The sequence below is a fragment of the Takifugu rubripes genome, chromosome 1, assembly GCF_901000725.2.
Source record: "Takifugu rubripes chromosome 1, fTakRub1.2, whole genome shotgun sequence".
NCBI lineage: Eukaryota > Metazoa > Chordata > Actinopteri > Tetraodontiformes > Tetraodontidae > Takifugu > Takifugu rubripes.
The window spans coordinates 4,296,549-4,310,611 of record NC_042285.1 but is presented as its reverse complement, the minus strand read 5'-3'; the positions used below and the strand labels follow the sequence as shown (position 1 = coordinate 4,310,611).

General features: G+C 41.5%; 2 protein-coding genes across 2 annotated transcripts; one reads left to right on the top strand and one right to left on the bottom strand.

Annotated features, from left to right (window-relative positions):
- The first annotated feature begins 22 nt into the window (after positions 1-22).
- LOC101077313 (leucine-rich repeat, immunoglobulin-like domain and transmembrane domain-containing protein 2) lies at positions 23-2,433 on the top strand. Its single transcript, XM_003961229.3, has 3 exons — positions 23-248; positions 439-1,220; positions 1,572-2,433. Exons 1-3 carry the CDS (start codon positions 139-141, stop codon positions 2,357-2,359), a joined length of 1,680 nt encoding a protein of 559 aa, XP_003961278.3. The 5' UTR covers positions 23-138; the 3' UTR covers positions 2,360-2,433.
- A 1,207-nt stretch (positions 2,434-3,640) lies between these two features.
- LOC101079724 (cadherin-related family member 1) lies at positions 3,641-13,899 on the bottom strand. The gene is made up of 17 exons (XM_003961156.2): positions 12,139-13,899; positions 11,686-11,781; positions 11,286-11,431; positions 11,163-11,213; positions 10,905-10,994; positions 10,711-10,797; positions 9,889-10,005; positions 9,619-9,762; positions 9,441-9,519; positions 9,265-9,365; positions 8,972-9,175; positions 8,584-8,736; positions 8,241-8,405; positions 7,809-7,876; positions 6,774-7,002; positions 6,317-6,571; positions 3,641-5,057 (listed from the first exon to the last, which is right to left on the bottom strand). The coding sequence occupies exons 1-17, from the start codon at positions 12,197-12,199 to the stop codon at positions 4,515-4,517; spliced, it is 2,589 nt and encodes an 862-aa protein (XP_003961205.1). The 5' UTR covers positions 12,200-13,899; the 3' UTR covers positions 3,641-4,514.
- Positions 13,900-14,063: the final 164 nt, after the last annotated feature.

The following is a 14,063-nucleotide window of genomic DNA, read 5'->3' as shown; positions in this document are numbered from 1 at the left end:
GTCATAAATACACCGAACCTGTGTGTCCGACTTGTCTTAAGTGTTACGTCAAGCAAGATTAAGGTAATAGGCTTTCTTCCATGCGTCTCTGAGCTGGTACTTCAATCACAGGCCCATTTCTCAAGCTCCTCCAGGAACATGGACATGTTATACGTGGCATCACAAATCGCTGTGTTACTTTATGTTTTCAGGCCCACATCATCGACTTGCCTGATTGGTTGCACCTGCACAGATGACAGTTTGGGAAGGTAAGTGGCCGTAAAAACTAATATTGGTAAAACTAAATTAGGTTTTCTGCAGGGTTTTTTAAAAATTCTTTCGTCATACTGTTTCAAAACTAACTGACACCTTTTATATTATCGGAAGATCAGCACCATCCAGATGTAGGTGCTTTAGTAAGTAACACTTGTGTAATCACATCTCTTTGTGAAATTCTAGGTCATTGCTATGCATGGAAACCTCCATGGGGCGAATCCCAGAGGAGATTCCCCGAGATTTCACGAAAATTCGAATAGAGAACTGCCACCTGACTGAGCTGCCGCGGGGATCTTTCTCTAAGGTTGGTGCCTTGGAGTACCTCTGGCTGAATTTTAATGAGATCACCGTGATGAACATCAAAAGTCTGGAGGGGCTGACCAACCTCACTGAGCTGAGGTTGCAAGGGAACAAGCTAACCTCAGTACCGTGGACGGTGTTTCAGGACACACCGAAACTCAAGATTCTGGACCTGAAACACAATCGACTCGATGTGTTGCCCGAGCATGCCCTGAGACACCTGCCCGCACTGACGTATTTAGATTTATCCTTCAACCAACTCAGCGTCATAACAAAAGATGTTTTTATTAGTTGGCCTCTTTACCAAATAAGAGAGAAGCAATGGGGGAAAGAAGGGTTGGTCTCCAACGTGGTCCTGGCACTGCACGACAACCCCTGGATGTGCGACTGTCGCCTCAAAGGCTTTGTGGAATTCATCCGGACAGTCACCCCTCCCATCATTCTAATGAACTCCTATTTGATGTGCTCAGGCCCCGCCTCCCTAGCTGGCAAGTTTTTCCACGAGATCCAGCTAAAAACATGCATGAAGCCGGCGGTCTCTGCACCAGAGACTAACATCACTTTACCTCTCGGCGCAAATGCAACACTCAGATGCTTAGTCAAGGCCAGACCAAGCCCAACCATTCACTGGATGTACAGTCAGAAGATTATAAGAGGATTCACTGGTAAGTTGTTTTTTTTATATATATATATTACTGCAATCCATTAAAATCTTAACCGGCTCTAGGAATACTTAGAGTGGTTTATGTTGAACTTTCAGACTGCATTCATTTGTTAGTAACCCATCCTGCAGGATGAAGTAACACTGAGGTCTAAAGTTTAAGAGTATTCAGGGGTTATCAACCTCCCAAAATTTGGGTTACTATCTATCTTTGGCCTGACACTGGACCTTAAATTGCACCCAAAGCTGCATAAGCCAATTAGTAGTTCACCAGCTATAAAGGACACTTTACTGTCAACAGAAGTTCCCATTAAACTGAATTTAAAAGCAAATGTTTCCTTTCATATCTTTGCAGCTACAGAGACTCAAATAAACGAGGAGACCACCGTATCTCATCTGGTGATCCCCTCTCTTCATCTGTCAGACCGAGGGCTCTACACCTGCAGGGCCAACAACTTTATCGGGAACTCCTCTGTCAGTATCGCAGTTAACATCAGCTCCTACAATTCGTCTTTCCCTCTCCCTCTGCCGGGGCCCATCTTGTCTCCCGACGAGAACGCCTTTATTGACATCCGCATAGCAAAGCAGACGGTCTACGGTATCACCCTCGAGTGGCGCACGGCAACAGAAAACCCAGCAGAAACCTGGTTCACGATCCACTTCGGCAAATACGATTCCCCCAAAAAGGAGATGATCTACATCGGCCCTGGAATCAACAGCTACTCTGTCAGCAACCTTCTTCCGGTCACCAAGTACGAGGTGTGCATCTCTTTGAAGAACCACCCGCTACGGGAAGGCCAGTGCATCGTGTTTATGACAGGAAGTGACATCAGCGAGCTGGAGCAAAGAGAGAGACTCATTCACATCATAGTTATAGTGTGTGCTATGGTGTTAGCGGTGCCTGCCGGCATGTATGCCTGCACAACCGAGGTCAGGGTCGGCTGCTTAGAGCGCTGCGTGGATCTGTGCAAGAAGCACGGGACGCAGGGTCACAACCTGCGGGGAACTGACAGGCAGGGAACATTCGACAGCTTGCAGGCAGCCAGCGATGAAGGCCTGTGCAGAGACTCAGAGGAGAAGCTAAAAACCGAGAGGAAGCCTGATGATAGGAACAAAGGAGGAACTGCAGCACAATTGTACTAGAAATGCACATTTGTAACACTTATGGGGTTAAATATTGAGATTTATATTAAACAATAACTGCACTATCAATCTTTGTATTGTTATAATTGTATATAAAGATACATAAGAATGCAAAAAGAAATTGGACAGCATCTCTTTGCAACATAAAACCAATTAGATTTCTGATGATCATCATCAAAATGAATCTGCCTACGAGCTGAGGAATCTGAACCAGAGCTCTGTCCCGCCCGTGATGACTGATGACTGTGTATACAGTTATACTGGTGGAAATTTATGCTTTATGGAATGCAATTGTGGATTTGTAAAGGCCCAGCGCTGAAGGATTTCTAACCATTTGTTCTAAGACATCAGAATATCACATTTTGTGTTATATAATATTCTTAGGAACCTAATGACTGTGTTTGGCCAAAGAGCAGCATTTTGATATAAACCGCTTTGCCGAGGCAAAAATAAATACTTTTTTTTAAAGGTGGGAAATGCAGTTGTGGTTGTGCACTTGATGCAACCTGTCTTCTCACCACTAGGTGCAGACAAATGTTACACACTTGGCCTGTAGAATTTTCTTAAGATTGTTGACTCTATAACTCTTCTCATTCTGTAAGTTTATTTGGAGATGCCTTTCTTCATGAACCGTGTACAAACCTGTTAAATACGTTTTGATGTATTTTTTTAAAATGTTTCGATCATTAATCACTGAGAATTTGTAATTATGTTATACTGTACTTCTTAATGTTAAACATTAATATACTGTTAATAATGTGTATTTCATGTGCATTAAACTCATTCTAATCCACTTTTGAAGGGAAAACATGTCTATCCTTTGTTGTTTTCACTTGACTGTTCCTAGAATTACAGACCTTCAGTGTAATGAATTGATGTTCAGGGTGGATTAAAAGACAAAGACAAATACTAAGACACAATCTGATCCTTTTTTGGACAATAATTCAGAGGATTTATTACATAAGCTGTGTTTTCCTGTGCACTTATACGTACATACACTCACTAAGCAGATTAATGTGATTTTCAGTGAGAATCCCAGTCAGCAGATATATCCATTCAAAAACAGCTCAGAACCACCATCTCTGCATTATATTTACATCCAGACGGAGGTGTCGATTTCAATTGAAATTTAGTCAGTTTAAAAAAAACATCATATTTTTTTTTTATAATATACATCTTTTTCTTTGATTTGAAATTCTGCTGTTAGTCTGTCAAAAAGGATCCAAACAGAATAAATTAAACAGCTGCCAAAGAGAGAAAATTACACAAGAAAGCAAATTATTTTCAAATATTTATTTAAAATAATGACAATACAAAGACAGTACAAATATATTACTTCGATGGACCAGATAAGTATGATTTCTAGATACACTCATACTACAGCATCAAAGGACTCCAACGTTTTTTGCCTACATTAGAAGGCATTTAAGAGTAACATGTAAAGTTACTTAATGTGGATTTAAAATGTCTGACAAATGTTCTACCCTACAATTTTTCACGCAAGATATATACAGAGCGACCTAAATGTTGCTTAAAAATGTTGATATTGCCTATTTTTAAAATGTATTTACTTTTATTTGCTGTTCCAAGATGCAACCATGGAATGGTGAAGTCTTGTTACATACATGCACAAAATAATGAAAATAATACAGTGCTGTACATTTAAAATAGAGACATTGTAATCATATAAAAGCATTTGCTACTATAAAACACTGAAATAAAAAGCAACTATTATTACTGAAACCTACAGTGGCACATGGAACTCATAAAAAAGAGCAACTTCTCTGCTTTGAAGGTGCTGATGTTACACAACAAAACATATGAACACAAGTGTCCTTTAGCACTTTATAAGGACCCACGTTGTCTTTTATTCTCCTAGATCCTGTCTTTCAGCTGCACTTTCCAGTGAGCTGGATGAAATGTTTCTTACAATTAGGATGAGCTACTCATGTTGGCATTGAGGTGAGTGAACTTACACCTTTGACTCTTCTTGCAGGCCAGATAAAAATGCTGTGGAGCCTGTTAGTTTAGTAGCATAACAATTGTGTAAGACCATCATTCACAGGTGATGAAAAGCTGGCTAAGCCGACTTGATCACCTCCTGTGGTTCAGGTGATAACTTTATCAACATCGGATGACTTTTGTTGTACGTGCACTAGTAATAACCTTGGTTGTTCTCATTGATTTTCTGCTCCAGCTTCAGCTTCAGCTCTGACACTAAAGCAGAGCTGATATTTCCCTCCTTACGCCGGCTGGATTTAGCTTTCTTGGAGCCTCTGGAGACCAACGCGCCGGATATTGTCGGAACGGCACGCTGCCATTCGCTGACGCGGGTGTTAGAAGGCGGCGGAGGAGGCAGACAAGGAGCACTGGGGGGTGGAGGTTTGGGCCAGGGGCTGCCGCTGCTCTGCTGCAGGCCCAACTCTGGGTTGTCAATAAGGAACTTGTCTGCAGGATTACTGAATTTGATGATGGGCATCCTGAAGGTCCAGGGCTGCTGGTCCTTGGGTCGCCTCTTAATGATGCGACGGACTGGCGCTATCCTGTTTGACTTTGCGTTGCGCATGTAAATGGCTGTGGAGATGAAAACTGTCACCCCTACCAATACGCTAATGATACCAATGACCATGCCTAAAGCTTTCATAGGATTGTCCCTACTTCTCAGTAAAAAAGCTGCCATAGGCCCCTTGAGAGGAGTCTGTAAAAGAGCAAAAGTAAAATGATTTGAATCGAGTACAGGGGGCTGAAACCAAGTGCTAGCGTAGCATTTGTATTAAGCTTGCATGCAGCAGATGGAGGTGCAAAGCACTGACAGAGGCAACCCAGGCAAGAACTCTACCAGCGTGTGAAACCTCACACCCAGTCATCCAACCTCTCATGTACTATAGGACTGCTAATCAAAAGGTAACTAGGCAAAACTAGTTGTTGAGAATGCATCTGGCAGTGCTGTGCAGAAGGATTGATAAGAAATAAGATGTTCATGGCAACAGAATGAAATGTTCAGGAGGAAATGGAGACTGAATGACCAAATTATTTGGGCAGCTAAATATCCTCAATCTTGTTTAACAAAGATAACAAACTTTAAATCTGTTGTTAATAGAAAAGTGTGCTCATGGTCTCTTTTACAGACAATAGACCTGTAAAAATATACTTACTTTTTAAATGAAGCAGTTATGATCAGAACTGCATGTCAAATATGTCTCACTTTGTTCTCCGGATTACTTTTATATAGTTACTTTCAGGGTTGATTCGGGACTTTTTCACTGCATTGCAGTACAGGATAGTGGATATGCAGATTGTTAGTAAAATTAGGGATATGACAATGCTGAAAAAAATCCCAAAAACAGTCAGCGGACGCTTGCTGAGGCCCATGAAGTATGAAATGACTCGACCTTTGACCTGAAATGCACGATTCACAACACAGAAACATTGGAAAAACATAAAGTCATCTCATCTTGCAGCATGACAGGGCAAAATCCTGGTGAAAACATTAAGATTTTTTTTTTTTCAAATGTATGGAGTGATTGGAGTGAAATGTTAAGGATAATTCTGTTGTTCATTTCTGTTAAGGTGCTAAACAAATATAATTGTATTATTAAATAAGCAGGAGAAAGGGACCTACGTCTATTCTTCACACAGAAACTGATTTGGGGGGTTTTAAAAATATTTTTCAGGTCAGGTCAACAACTAGAAGGCAAACAACCAAAATTAGCACTATTAGTTCACTCTGCCCTGCAAATTCCTTTTTAATAGAAAATGTAAAACATAAAATGAAGTCACTGTTGACTCTAATCAGCAGAATTATCCTTTAGAAAGCAGCAAAGGAAATGTGTCTGAAATGAGGATGCAGAATTAGTTGCTGCGTAGCTGTAATGTTACAAGGCTCCTAACTGGCTTTAGGCTCAGGCGCGGCATAAAAAGCGCTGCGACGATGCTGTGAGGTAAATCAGGTCTTACCGCCTCGGTGATATCGATGTTGACCACAGCGGTTGTGCTGAAGGATGGCGAGCCCCTGTCCCTGGCTTGGACCACCAGAGACCACCTGCATTCTTTCTCCTTGGTGATGTTCTGCACTATCTCCATGGACTTGATGAATGGCTTTAGCATGATTTCTCCAGTGTCGGTGTTGATCTCGAAGGCGTTGTCGGGATCTGCCGTCATGATGGAGTATTCGATGACGTTGTTTGGAGACTCTGCGTCCTCATCCACTGCCTATTGACAGTCGATGGAACAACAACAGAAATTGGATGCCTGTCCCAGTGACCTCACAAATATACTGAATTTAATCAGAGTAATGCAACATTTTGAGAAAAGCTGCCCTTTTTTTTCAAATAAATAACAGTAAAAGTCAAGACCTCCCTTTAACTGACATTCATCAGTTCTGGACTTCATGAATCGGCGTCACACCATTTACCTCTACTTTGACAGGAGCGCCGATGATCATGGTCTTTTCCAGGAGGTCTTCATTGAACTCCGGAGGGTGGTCGTTCATGTCGAGAACGGTGATGAAGACCTCCGCCAAGCTGTACTTCCCCTCCGAGTCTTCAGCCTTGATGTAAAAGTTGTACTTGGACCTGACCTCGGCGTCCAGGCTGGTCCAGGGCTGGGTCGTGATGAGCCCCGATGACGAGTGGATGTGAAACCTGCAGCGTCAGAACACTTCAGACGTGAGTCACGCAGCTGTCGCCACAGATGTCCTCAAACACTCTTAAAATAAGGTGTTTCTTTATACTGATAAAGTTGCGACTCTGAACGTGACTCATCCAAGTTATCTATTCTTAAAATGCTTCTGGTACTTCAATAATCAGAATAGTTAAACAGAAGAGGTAATGATATTCGGGATGTTTGTTAAGCAAGCAATGCTATAACTGTTGTAATTTCATCACAACACTTTTAGATTAATCAGGAAGCCTTAACATCCATGTGTTCCAGCTCAGCTTTGGGCTTCTTGCCATTCTACAGATATCTTTTTCTGCTTTTCACTGTGAAATTTCACAAGTTGTTCTGAAACTGATAACTTTCACGCAATTAACTCAGGTTGCCGCCTGGCGACGAGCATAAATTCGCACTGAATGCTGCCTTGTTTTTAAAGCTCCCATCTCTGCGCCTCCAGCTGTCACATTGCATGTTAATTGGCTCTGCCTATGTGAGATGGGCCAGGATGTCTATTTTTAATGCTCTGATCCAATTAGGAGATTAGCCGGCATCTTGCTGCCGTTTAGAGGGAGCTGTAAGTGCAGCAGAAGGGCCAATCAGACTACTTTCCTGCCTGCTGCTCCCACCAAGGAGGTAAAAATATCTGCTGCTGGGTTAGGAACCCATGCCACAATTACTCAGGAACAGGAAAACAAACATAATAATGTGGAATAATTAAATAATGTGTTTTATATAGGTCCATATTCCATCAAACAAAACCAAAAATGGCTGTAATAAAAGGATTCTGACTCACAAATCGGATCCTGATCCATAAATCGTGTATTTGACTTCACCCCAAGGTCCCGAATCTGGATCATTTGCCTGGATTAGAGAGAGAGAGAGAGAGAGAGAGAGAGAGAGAGAGAGAGAGAGAGATGGATGGATGGATGGATGGATGGATGGATGGATGGATGGATGATGATAGATAGATAGATAGATAGATAGATAGATAGATAGATAGATAGATAGATAGATAGATAGATAGATAGATAGATAGATAGATAGATAGATAGATAGATAGATAGATAGATAGATAGATAGATAGATAGATAGATAGATACTCAAGATCAAGCTCATGTTTTAGATTAATTTAGACAAGCATTCCTGACCATGTGACTTCCTGCTGGAGGATTGATGGATCACATAATCTCTTCTGCGGGGCTAAATTTTGCCCAGGCGCGCTCACCGTTACAGACACAACGCTGGAGCCTCCGGGAGAGTTCTCGGGGATCCTGCCGATGTAATACTCCGACGTGAATTTTGGGACGTTGTCATTCGTGTCCTTTAGGTTGATGACAATGTCAGCGGTGGCGCTGAACCTCTCTGGGGTGTCGATCTCGACTGCGAGCAGCTGTTGAGGCAAATCAACAAAAACTAATGCACTTCTAATATTTGGCAGCTGTAGTGGGATAAATGTGGTGACTCCATTTGGTATAGTGACGTCAGGAATCAGAAAATAAAGACAGCCCTGTCACAGCTGTATGATAAATGTTGTAATTTCCCAAACTGTTTCTTATTTAAAGAAAGACCTTAAAAGAGAGAGTCGGTCCCTTCTCGTAGTCGATGCCAGCTGCGTCTTCCACGATGATCGTCACCTGCGCTTCGTTGAGCACCGTCTGAGGAACCACTCGCAGCACTCGACTCGGCCCCACGAGTCTCAGTTTGAACTTGGCATTCGCACCCTGGACAGAAGAGAAGAAACAACAGATTACAAAAGCTGTAAATGACTTTGGTCTTGGGGGAACTTTTTAAAGACGTTCTATCAACAGAATTTTCTGTGAGCAGAAAAGCAGGAAAGCCACCATCTTTCCCCACATTCGTTAATTAATACGTCACTTAAAACTGAATATCTTGGTAGAACATTCGAGTGTCTGTTGAACCAATCTCTACTGAGGGAAACAGGTAAGGGAAATCCACCTGATCCGAGTCATTGACGGTGATCTTAAAGCCTCTGAGGATCTCCCCTGCTGGAGGATGCTCGCGCATGGTGACCTCAAACTTGTTCTGTGGTCCGTTCTCGCCGTAGAAGGTGGGAGGATGGTTATTGAGGTCCACCACACGGACCGTGACTGTCGTAACGGCGTACGCCTGCAGCTGGTCATTTAGTCCAATTTCGGAAGCCTTGGTTTAAATAATAACATATTATTAGTACTATATTAGATGGGGAGGAAGCTCAAATATATGGTATAATACAAAACATTTGTTTTCACCTTGACTTTAATTTCATACAGTTCTTTTCGCAGCAGGGTCGGGTATGTGGTCACGGTGATGCATCCGCTGGTGCCGTTTATGTCAAACACACCGTCGCTCCCTGAAAGGTGATAGATCATCAGAACAGCTAACAGGTGCATGTAATGTAATAAAGAGGCTGTAGTTCTGCTCTCACCATCCAAAATGGAATAAAATATTGGATTAGGATTGCCTTGATCTCCGTCTCTTGCAAGCACGGTGAATATTTCAGAGCCCTGAAAGAGTAAAAACAAACACGCATCATTTATCTTTTCGTCAATTCACATGATGAGGGGCCCCATTGATGGTTAGTATTGAATAAGAAGAGGACTTACAGGAACTGAGACTTCATAGATGTAGCCAAAGTAGGGGGTCCCTATGAAAGATGGAGGCATGTCCTGGGCATCAATAACATTGATGGTTATGGTTGCAGTGGAGGACAAAACCTGATGCCGCCCTTTGTATTTGCCACCTCCATCCTGAGAAACCAACAGCCCACATTTCAGACTGATTATTATTGTTTTATATTTAGAAATACAGTACAACATTACATCAGCAATGTGTCGCGCTACGAGCATCCAAGGCGAATGGAAACTGCTTCCTACCTTTGCCACCACTGTCACAAAGTGGGTGGGAGTGGTCTCGTAATCCAAAGTCTCACCAGGTTTGATTCTCAGGATCCCGCTGTGCCCATCAATGGTAAACTTGGAAAACGGGGAGGGCTGTTGATGTTTAAAAGCACATAGTTAACAGGGAACAAAATCAGTTAGGGTCATTTTATACATGGCTCTCATTATTCATAACTCAACCTGCTTCATTTAACCCCTTTTTATCGTTGTAGTTTCACTCACATGAGCAAATCCTGTGATCTGGGCTGTTGGTCTAGGCCAAATCTATGCCCATATTACGCCATCAGTGCCTTGCTCAAATGTAATTAAAATTTAATCCAGTAAAGTAACACCCTTCCCAAACTGCATTCTGGTATGAGATTAATCTGCACCATGTCCCCTATCCTCCCTCCATATGGCAGCACTGCTCAAACTCTTGTTTTACTCCATATCTGACCTTCATAATAAGCCAGTGACTGCACAGGAAACAGATCCTAAAGTAAAACATTTATATGTAGAAATAAATGCTTGTTCCAGCCAAGTATTTGTGGGAATAAAGTTGATACACATGTTGGGAGTCTGTTAGCAGCTTCAGTAAAGAGGCTGAATATAGTTTCCATGTAAACTATTAACAATTCTGTATGTGATTTAAAAGCAGAAAATAAAACTTAAAACAAAAAAGTAAATTTCTTGTATAATTGATAAGTGATCAAAGGGAGGCTTTGCTTTATTACAGGTGCCAAAAGATTATAAATCAACTTTAGAATTTCCAGGTTCACAGCTGTGCATCGTCTGCATAAAATCGCATTGCAGGATTACCTGTAAAATATAAGAGACGCTGCCCCCTGATCCCATGTCCTTGTCCACTGCTTGGACACGGTAGATGCTACTTTCTGCAGCCGCGTCCTAGCAAAGTGTCAAGAGAATTTATGGACGGTGAGGATTTCCAGTTTTTTTTTTATTATTACTACAATGTGTCACGTAAGATAAGATAAGATCAAGATGTCCTCTACCTCTGATACGTCAACAATGAATGGCAAGTTTTGAAACTTAGGTGCCTCATCGTTGGCATCAGTGACAAGGACTCTCACAGTCTCAACAACCTAAAAGCAGCCGAACAACAAACATATTTACAAATTTGAATACATTATAATTGATTATTTGATATTAACTATTCACAACAGCCTGCATGAAGTTTACAACCCTATGGCAGAAACTCTTAGATAAAGAAATGTATTATGAATCATGGTTGATAAAACAGTAGAACTTACTTTATTGCGACCGTCTGTTATGCTCACAAGGACTGAGATTTCATCCTGTATCTACAAAGGAATAGGCAACATTTAACTTGCTGTAAATAAAATATAAATTCGAAAAAAGCAATATAAGTTTACCTCTCTATCAAGCTCCTGAACCAAATTCACATTTCCTGATTTGGAATCCACTCTAAAGTATTCCTTGGAGCCCTTTTCAAACATCAGACCGTAACGTACAGGGTCCCCCTCTGGATCGGTGCCGTTCAGGACGTACACATGTGTCCCTGACAGCAACAACAGAAGCAGAATGTCTCCTAACTCTGCGTGAATGCCCCATAATGAGGTTAGATGAGTCACGGCCGTTGTTGTTTTCTTTCAGTAAGTCTTCGCACATGTCACAGTCCAAAAGGTATTATAGTGATTAACTGGAGCTCCAACACTCGTGTGATCGTTTTCATTATCACCTCCAAGTGTGTAAAAAAATATAAAAAAAGACCAAAACCAAATATGTAATTGGAACCCTAAACCTGACACTTACCTACTGCTGTGTCTTCAGAAATGCTAAACAAGGCCATATTCCCATTTTTGCTGCCAGGTCCATTATCATAGAAATATGGAGCATAGTCCGATTGTCCTTAATGGGAAAAATAATGTTTGAGAAGAAGAGGAATTAAAACATTAAAAAGGTCCAATGGAAAAGGTCCTAAAAATGACAGCATATTTGACTGGATTTTGTTCAAATTTAAGGAGAAATTTTAATACAATGCAAGAGACAAATGAGCACTCATGTGATATAAAAGCAGCAATTTAAAAGCAGAGAGGCATGGAAATTTGATAGAAAGCTTCAAACACAAGACAAACATATACACATTGAGGAGAGGCTACGCTAAGATGGGCATGCCCTCTGTTTGTGAGAGGATTAACCAGATAAGAGGAAGGCGAGAAGTCTTAACCATGCAAATAAGCAAATAAATAAATCACAGAGCCTCACCTAAGGTAGTGTGAATCAGGAGGAGACACAGTAAAGCTTGAGATGACTGTTCTTTCTTCATCCTGGTGGGGAGGTAAGGCTTGGCTGGCTCATGTGGAAGGCTTGACGGGGAAAAAGCCAGCAGCGATAGCCTGTCGAAAGCTTCTGGAGGCGTCTCGGCAGCTCAGGAGGCTGGGATAGAGTCTCAGGCGCTAATCCAGTGACGCAGCCTTTCACTCCACAGACATCTCCAACCAAATCCACATGCGGAAGGGTAGGTTTCACACGGTACAGTGTGAACATCACACCTCTGCATCTGATGATGACAACCATCTGAAGCGTTGTAACAACACAAGACTTTATGATTATTTCAGCCTTTAACAGAAATGGCTCTCTTCCCCAAGAATGATGATTACTTGTGTTTATGCACGTATTTTCGTTTAGCTGCTGTCATGTTGATTTTGACAGCATTTGTAAGTTTTGCAGGTCTGCGTGAGTTTCCTGACTGGCTACAACAATCCTCACTCACACACGTGGACCAGTGATGCACATCAGACGCTTTATCCAGCCTCTACAATCCACTTGAGCTGTGTAGCCTGTCAATCACACACAGCACGGCTCCAACTCACATTCAGCATGGGATTTTTCCCCCCAAGCATCTGTTCTTAAACCATAATTTTTTGACACCCCCCCCAAAAGGAAGGGCAGTGTGGGAGTTCACTTCCTGTGCAGAGGTGCTTGTACTCACTCTGAGGTGTGGAGTCGCGCACCGTCTTTATTTACAAGGGCAAAAATAGCATATGACGCAATGATGATGTGTTCATACATCTTTATGTCTGTAGCCAATAATAAATGTTCAAATCAAGGACAAGTTTAAAAGGCTAACAACTTGAAATATTATTATAATTATTATATATTAGTAGTAGTAGTATATGCACAGGAAGCTGAAATATTGCGACAACTGCAATAAATGTAAACATGTCTTATAGTAAATTATATGGGGGTAATGAAATAATTAGTTGTTCATGTTAGGAAATTAACACTTCTGAAGTGTTCAACCATATGCTGGTATAGGAAGAGGTTAAAAATGAATCATTGTTTGGCACCTGCACTATAACAATTATTAACTGCTTTATTGACATTTAAACTTCGACGTACATCAACACTTTAACAGATCAGATACTTTAGAGAAAAATAAAGGCGTGATACACAACATGCAGCTGTGTGAGCAGAATTTAGATACAAGTCTTGTTGTTTAGGTGGAGAATGCCTCTTGCAGAATTATTTTCATAGATTATTATCAAAGGTAGAGTGTTTTTGACATTTAAAATCATTTGTAGGAGGTGCAGTATCTGTTGTACTGAGCTTTGACAGCTAACAACTTTCATTAATATGGAAGAAAATATCCTAAAATATCCTTTTTTGTGCAGTATTATTTAAGAAAAAGAAAAAGCAAAATTGTGATGATGCAGGCAAACATGGCAATGTTGAATAAAGACCGTAAATATCATGTCATGACTCAAAGACTTTTATCGGCAGCGAGGACAGATGGCCACACCCGCCCTCGTGCATTATTGCCCTCTAACCCTCCCATCTGCGGAGGTCACAAAGCATGCGAATAAATGTCTTTAAAATGAACATGTAGTGAGATTAAAACACTGCCTGGCAGCTGTGCGACCCACGTGCGCGTGCTTTAATGAAGCACCTGCGCTTTTACAGATGTTAGCATCTGTTGAAGTGCCCTGGTTTGAAGGTTTAATTTTAGAGGCGAAGCCAGATGGTGGACAAGAGGATTACTGTGCTAAGCTTTTGTCATCAGCTACAACACACTGATGGTTAGTTAGGAAATACGAGGTGGACCCCCACTGGTCTCTGATGGTCTGGGCAGATCGGCTGAAACATTGAAAATCTCACTTACAAACTGAAATCAAATTAGGAAAAAAACC